Source organism: Bradysia coprophila, unplaced genomic scaffold (assembly GCF_014529535.1).
Source record: "Bradysia coprophila strain Holo2 unplaced genomic scaffold, BU_Bcop_v1 contig_650, whole genome shotgun sequence".
NCBI lineage: Eukaryota > Metazoa > Arthropoda > Insecta > Diptera > Sciaridae > Bradysia > Bradysia coprophila.
The window spans coordinates 7,246-15,467 of record NW_023503890.1 but is presented as its reverse complement, the minus strand read 5'-3'; the positions used below and the strand labels follow the sequence as shown (position 1 = coordinate 15,467).

General features: G+C 39.1%; 1 protein-coding gene across 1 annotated transcript; it reads left to right on the top strand.

The window, feature by feature from the left end:
- Positions 1-7,533: 7,533 nt before the first annotated feature.
- LOC119083440 (ice-structuring glycoprotein-like) lies at positions 7,534-7,899 on the top strand (the record flags this gene model as incomplete). Its single annotated transcript, XM_037193164.1, has 2 exons — positions 7,534-7,591; positions 7,656-7,899. Coding segments are annotated over exons 1-2 (302 nt in total), but the record flags the coding sequence as incomplete, so codon positions are not given.
- Positions 7,900-8,222: the final 323 nt, after the last annotated feature.

The window sequence follows — 8,222 nt, the reverse complement described above, 5'->3', positions numbered from 1 at the left end:
AGTTATCTCAAGTGAAAAACCTTGGAAGTGGAAATCTTTGGGTGAATCAAAGAATGAGCAAATGAATTAAAAAATAATTCTCAATGGACATCGCTAATCTAATCTAATTTAATCTTTTGAAACCACAAAGTTATTGTTTTTGTCAGAAAATTCTTCAAATGTTTAACCAAGTGATTTTAACAGATCCAAAAATATTTCTCCAGAATTGATGTAAGTCGTAGATTCTTACATAATACTCAAACAAAAACAGCTGCACGTATTTGATCAATTTACGAATACGTCTACATTAAAATGTTTAATTTAATTAATATTTCTGGTCGTGGCATAACTTACTTATTTTGATCCTGTGTAATTTGTTACAGTTATATTCACATTCGTTGATTGTCTAGTGGTAAGAAGCGTTTGATTAGTATTAATGGGTATAAAATCGTCTATTCGGCCTTTGATTACCTTCCAAATGAAACAAAAAATACGAAAAACGGATAAATTTGCTCGAGTTATATGTAAAATACACATAGGGCCCTAGTAGCGGCCTTAGTCCGAGGACCCAAATTTAATTTTTTTTCAACAACATTCTATTCGGCCTTTGATTACCTTCCAAATGAAACAAAAATTACGAAAAACGGATGAAATTTGCTCGAGTTATATGTAAAATACACATAGGGCCCTAGTAGCGGCCTTAGTCGAGGACCCAAATTTAATTTTTTTCAACAACATTCTATTCGGCCTTTGATTACCTTCCAAATGAAACAAAAATTACGAAAAACGGATGAAATTTGCTCGAGTTATATGTAAAATACACATAGGGCCCTAGTAGCGGCCTTAGTCCGAGGACCCAAATTTAATTTTTTTTCAACAACATTCTATTCGGCCTTTGATTACCTTCCAAATGAAACAAAAATTACGAAAAACGGATGAAATTTGCTCGAGTTATATGTAAAATACACATAGGGCCCTAGTAACGGCCTTAGTCCAAGGACCCAAATTTTTTTTTTTTCAACAACATTCTATTCGGTGTTCGATTATCTTTCAAATGAAACAAAAATTACGAAAAACGGATTAAATTTACTTGAGTTCTATGTAAAATACACATAGGGCCCTAGTAGCTTTTCACTTCTAAGGCCCTAACTCACGGTCCACTCACCCGATTTAAAAAAACTTTTTTTCCTGGATTGGTATTGACAATACCTATCATTTCCATCGTTTATTTTGCCATAAATATCACCAAAAGACCTTAAATCACTTAGGTGGCCCTAACTCACGAAGGGCCGACCCGAATATGCCCATCTTCGAACTTAGCCTCACTATTTTGACTATCTTTCAGGGAAAAAAAATTTTTGAAATCGGATTTGATTTACTCAAGATATCGACGTGACAGACAGACGGACAGACGGCCCAAATTTTTATTGCGGATTCGTCATCTATGAACATAGGCAAACACTTTGCCTTACCGTCTGCTTCGAATTCCGTCAATTACACACGGCATCGTAATCCTATAAGCCCCTTCGTACTTCGTACGGGGCTAAAAAGTTTGCCGAAATCGCATTTCAATTGGTGAAAATATTTCGAACAGGCACAAATTAGCTGGAATTACCCATATGCACGTATGACAAGCCGTCTCGACCGCTTTGTCATACGTGCATAATATTTATTAAATATCAATGAACGTATAAAACAGATATGGTATAATGTTGGTACGCAGGACATAGCGATTTTTTGAACACACTCATTGAGGGTGTTGAACATGAAGAAACTGATCAGCCACACCTGTTTTATACTTTCATTATTAAATATGACTTATGACAACATTTTCGCAGTATAGTCAGAAAGCTTGATCATCATGTTTGGCAAGAAGTTAGACGGTATTTGTGAAGATGGGTACACTGAATAATGTCGTTTTCTGCAGTTAACGTATATCATTAGGGTATGACCTTTGTTGGGAATTCTACTTCACTAATGAATTGAAACACTATCGATTGGGGATGCTGTCCCCGTGAATTCACTTTTATTGATCGATCGTACAATTGTAACTGACCTTTTACTTTCTTTCCTCCGTTCGTGTGTACTCTGATGTGATTCATTCTAATGGCCGTCTAGATTAGTATTTCCACGAGTGATTGTGAGATACAATTCTCAACATACTCCCACCTTGACCTTCCATAACCTTGTTATTGAGGTCAACCAAATTGTTCATTTCACCAGGGGTACGAGAAAATCTGATTCCAAAATGTTCACCTACTCAACATACTTCCATGTTCCTCGCTTTTTCGTTGTTCCCACTGCGGTACTGTCTTCATTGAATGTTGCACTGACCAAAACAATCATGATTTCTTTCTGTAATTGCATGCTGCCAAGATTTCTTGTCGATATTACTGCCAGTCCGATACTGACCAATTGGGAGCTTCCCTCGTCACAGTTGCCAGTTAGTTCGCTACTGACCGAGCCAGTTTCGGTGTTGAATTTTGTTCATCAACACCATCTCAGTCCGCCATTGACCAACCAATTCATGAAATTTACTAGCTTTTTCGTTGAATGTGTTGTGTTCATTCGATGTCGACCACTGCGGCTCGACCATTCACCCATTGCGTGAATTCGCGCTTCCAATTTGATGGCAACCACTACGATTTGACCATCATTTACCGTGCGTTGTGTATCGTTACACTTTCTCTTGCTGTCGACCACTGCGACTCGACCATGTATTACCACGTGAATTTCGTATCTGTGAGTATTCGTCGTCGACCGCTACGTCTCGATCATACATGGTGTGGATTGCATCAGCGCGTTTCCATTTCGATGTCGTCCAGTACACTTACATGTTGCTTTTATCTCATCTCTGCTGCCACTACTCCACTGAGCAATTTCTCGGCTTGTTTGTTATTGCATGTTGTCAGTCTGCCACTGACCAATTCAGGTTTAAAGTTGTTCTAGTCACTGTTACTACTCCTGGTGTTGCGCTTCTCTTCATCGTTGTGATCGTTGTATACTGTCCGATTTATTTCTGCTTTGAATGTTGCCACTCTTTGACAGTCCACCACTGTCTGAACTTATTTCGACGTTGTGTTTCTCTGCATGACTGAATGCTGTCAGTTCAGCCCACTGTTGATGCCAACTCCTTTCTACCGTCAGATGTTCCCAGTCCGCTACTGTTCACTACTGCTTGACCAGCAGGCCATTACTGTGCGCAATGTACCTCTGCGCCATCTTTCGCTGCGACCTACGGCTCGACCTTACATTATCACGTGAATTGTTTCTCTGCTCTCTCATATGTTATGTACCTCTACAGTTTGACCGACCATGGTGTTAACTTAAGTCATTTCTTACGGGTACGTTGCTCGTTCTAATCATTACATGCTGCCAGTACGCTACTAACGAATTTCGAGTTTCGTTGCATTTTCTCTCTCGCTGACTCAGTCGCTCCCACCATCCAACTTGATTTAGTATCACCATTCTTCTCGTCGTGAGACATAGACATCGTCGATTTCGCTCTGCATGTTGTCAGACCGCTACTGACCAAACCAATTTCAGATGAAGTATCTTCAAAAATTTTAGCAATTTGAGAAATCACTTGGTATTCTGTCAGGACAGAATTAACCACTGGTAAACTATCCACATTTCCACTGGCTTGCCATTATCGGATGTCGCTAGTCTCCACTGACTAAGGAATTTCGATATCGACCGCTACAGCTTGATCATCATTACCGTGTGAATTTGGGTTGTGATTCGATGTCGACCACTACGGCTTGATACATTTCTGTGAAAACTTGCGCTGTCACTCGACGTCGACCACTACGGCTCGACCATCCATTGTACCGAAATGTATGACACAAACGCTCAAGTTGTTGCAACGCCGACTGGTTTTCTAGCAAACTCCACCCAATGCATTGAAAAGTCCGCCACGAACGACCTAGTCGTAACTCCTGCAGCTGTCGTTCACTACGAATCTCGTTGAGACCATCTGGACTTGATGTTTTGTAAGCCTCCGTCGTTCCATTTTCATTACTAGTCGTTCAATACAACAACAACTACTCAGCAGCGATAACCATTTGAACGTCCGTCCTTTACGTTACATTAGTTGTGTAGTTGACTGTAGCCATAAACAGTTCTCTCAAAACAGCTGTCACCTCCACACCTTAGCTCGTCATCTTCCAGCTCAAGTGGCAATCTTTGCTTTAATAAGTGCCGCTCAACTATGTCGATTATGCATAACGGAATCATTGATTTACTGAGCATTCTCTGCTATCGATTTTCAGCTTCAAAATTATTTGTCATTGGAATCCACGCTTGATCTGCTAAGATAAATTTCAAGGCTTCTTGAGAGAATATTTACTGCCTGTGTCCAATCCACACTCTGGTGAGCTGACTCCGGCCACATCCCCAGTAAATATTATCACCTCTACTCTTATCAAACATTGTTCGACTTCCAAGGTATCAATGGTCAGGCCTTCAAGAACTTTACCAAATTTGCCTTTCTCAATCACATTGATGCACTAGTTGCTACTTTTCGTGTCCGTTGCCGCTTGTAACCATTGTGTGTTACAAACTTATCTCATTGCAGTGGCTCTGTTTTCCGCATACAATCTTTCTCGCACCAGTTAATGTTCATAATCACTGTACGCGTTGCCACAACGCTAAAACAGTTCATTCTCGACCGCTTGTCTTTGTCCACTGTCAATCTAAATCACAGCAACACCTCTCCTTAACAACGTCCACTCCCCAGCCTCCTAGGCGCTAACTCCCACACGAAAACGTCGTCCTCATCAACTGCAAGCTGTCTACATCTCATCCTCTCTACCGATTTCCCCTACTCAAACCCTCCACCTAAGAAATGTCTAAATCGTTCACGCTCAAGTTACAGATTTGTAAAACAATATCCACGGAACATAAATGAGCTCAGCAAAATTACAAAAAAACCGCTGTGAAGTGAGCATGAACTTTTCCATTTCTCTGAAAGCAACTGAAAAACAGCAATCTAACTCAAACAGCAAGCAGCTCCACGTCTCTCAAAGCCCGACCTCAACACCCAGACTCTACTCAACAGGAACATCTCACTCAACCGTAGCCACAAACTAAATCCAATAACGTCCTAGAGTCACTCACCTGGTCGAAAATGAACTATTCAGCGAACCTCCGAGCACAACTTATCCTGCAGCCAATAATGTAGATTGCTTCTATGCTGTATCATGGCCAACAAATGCATAGTGCGACGCTCAACCCATATTGTAAAGATTGGATTTTCAGCAATCAACGAACCAACGACTGATTCGAAATAAGCCACCAACCAACGTATACGGTCGAATCACCGATTCCACTTTGTTGCGACCAACGACTGGATTTTAAGCAACCAACAAACCAACGACTGATGTAACCACATTGGGGAAGGCTCTTTCTGTACTAGCTGTAATGACGTTCCTTATATTTTCCGTCAAAATGCTGACGCCTTATCCACCATTGGCTTAAGCTTTCGCGTAATTCTTTTCTTTTTTTTTTTCAACAAATCCATTTCAAAAATTGTATCCTGGTGCTTCGTCCATAGAAATATTCATCTTGCTTCGGTATTCACAAGCGATGATGGCGACCAAATTTTTTCATCGGCGCGACGCTTTAGTGTAAATCGTCCTCGACACACAACTAAATATTCACTAAACATTCACAAATTGTAGTTGTTCGGAGCTTCACTGACAGGATTATTTTACTGTTGTTTTCAGGCTGCGCCACTTGTTGGGAATTCTACTTCACTAATGAATTGAAACACTATCGATTGGGGATACTGTCCCCGTGAATTCACTTTTATTGATCGATCGTACAATTGTAACTGACCTTTTACTTTCTTTCCTCCGTTCGTGTGTACTCTGATGTGATTCATTCTAATGGCCGTCTAGATTAGTATTTCCACGAGTGATTGTGAGATACAATTCTCAACAACCTTAAAGTATGAGTGTGACGAAGTTACGGCGAATTTAAGGTAAAAACAAATAGTTGTTTTGACAATTGTTAAATTTCATAATGACGATGATCGATGTCGATAAATAAAATAAAAAATTTTCTTCTAGTTTATATATTAATAAAACAGTCGGAGTAGGGTCTGTTTTTTAAACATATGAAAAAGCGTAGTTTACAGAGGCATAAATATAAATATTCTGAACTCTTATAGCGAGAACAGAGTTGCTGCAATGCCTATATGAGCAGATTTCTTACAATCCTAACAATCCTGGAGTAGCTGGATTTGCAGGGTTTGCCGGATTTGCAGGAGCTGCTGGTGCGGCTGGAGGAGCTTGAGCAGATCGTTTAACTTTCGCTGCGGGTGCTGCGGTGGCTGGAGTTGCTGCAGTTGCAGCTGTGGCTGGAGTTGCAGCTATTCAAAACAATCGTTTCATGTTCAATTAAATTTATTTTCTTTCGAATTCCAAAAAATTCAGACTTACCATGGACCACAGATACCAAAATTATCACGACAGCGAACATCATTATTGTTGTATTCATTTTGAAGACCTATTTTTTAACACTTTGTCGTTTCACAGATAATAAATTACTTAAAGTTTGGCATCTCTGCAGCCTGCTTTTATAACTCTGGTTTGTGCTGTAGTATTAGTAAACAATTTCACAAAAAATCCAAACATTGCTGCTTTTTAACTTTTCAACAACAACACATTTGTTACGGTACTTTAGCATACAACGTGGAATGATACATTTTCCAATTGTGTCATCAACAAAAATGATCAAAAAGCTGGGGATATTTTGCAAAGAATGGGTGTTTTTTTAGAAAAAGTATTGTTTGCTGAGTGAATCAACATATATTGCCACTTAAGCAGTGGACTATGCTAATGTGTAACAATTTTTCTTACACTTGTTTTTGCATAAATTGGATTAAAATTGCAAACAAAGATACGCGTGTCTCATGGTCTGATGGAAAATTTGGAAAACGAAAATATTTTACATAACTTCCCAAAATATTCGATTTGCGCCCATTTTCATCCCGGGTTCACCTCGTCATTAGTTTTTGTTTTGAATAATGTCAGACCGTTACAATTACAATTATCAGGTTTAATTTAAACTGTAAACTTTCTTCAAATAACAAATTGAGAAACAAATATATAGGTTATTAGCATAGTAACTGATATAACTGATGATTCATTCAGCAAACAAAAACGTTTACCAAAAACATTTTGTAAAGAATTGAACAAAAGTTCCAGCTCAGGGATAGAATAAGAAATTCCAATTTGAAATTCAATAAAATAGCGTGACGTAATTTGTGTACGGCCCCTAAACTATTGTAACCACTACTAGAAATAATTGTGGAAAATGTATCATTGTACGTTATATTAGTACCGTGACAAATATGTTGTTGTTGTTCAAAAGTTAAAAGACTGCAATGTAAATTTTTATTTTTTGTAAAATTGTTTACTAATACTACAGCACAAACCAGAGGTTCAGTTTTGTATAAAAGCTGGCTGCAACGATGCCAAACTTTAAGAAATTTGTTAACTGTGAAACGACAACGTCTAAAAGGAAAACCAAATTCCAAAGCTCTTCAAAATGAATACAACAATAATAATGTTCGCTGCCGTGATACTTTTGGTATCTGTGGTGCATGGTAAGTCCGAATTTTTTGCAATGGGTTCAAACCAAAGTAATTTAATTGAACATACGTTGACCAGCTGCAACACCAGCCACTGCAGCAACTCCAGCCACCCCAGCAACTCCGGCTACACCTGCAGCAAAAGTGAAAAGATCTGCTCAAGAAGCAACTGCTGCAACTGCTGCAACGCCAGCAACTCCTGCAACTCCTGCAACGCCAGCAACTCCTGCAACGCCAGCGACTCCAGTAACACCGGCAGATCCTACAAATCTAAATACTCCTGATAATCAGGCAGCTCCCGAAAACCCGGATATTCCCAGTCTGTTAGAATTTTTAGAAAATCTGCTTAAGTGAACACTGCTGCAATGCGACAACTCCAGATTCGCTATCAGAGTAAAGGAATAGTTACCCCTTTGTAAACTACGTTTTTTCACATGTTTAGTTTTATTAATAAATTAACTAGAAAAAAAGGTTAAAAAATGTTTATTTTATTTATCGATCATCGTCACAGTGAAGTCTTACGATGGCAAAAAGAATTTTGCATGTAGTCTTCGAGACTTTTATTGATTCTAACACGTTTTGCAACAGTACTCAAATACTAATAGCTTCAAACAATTTTGATAGTGTCAAGATGGTTGAGCGTTCT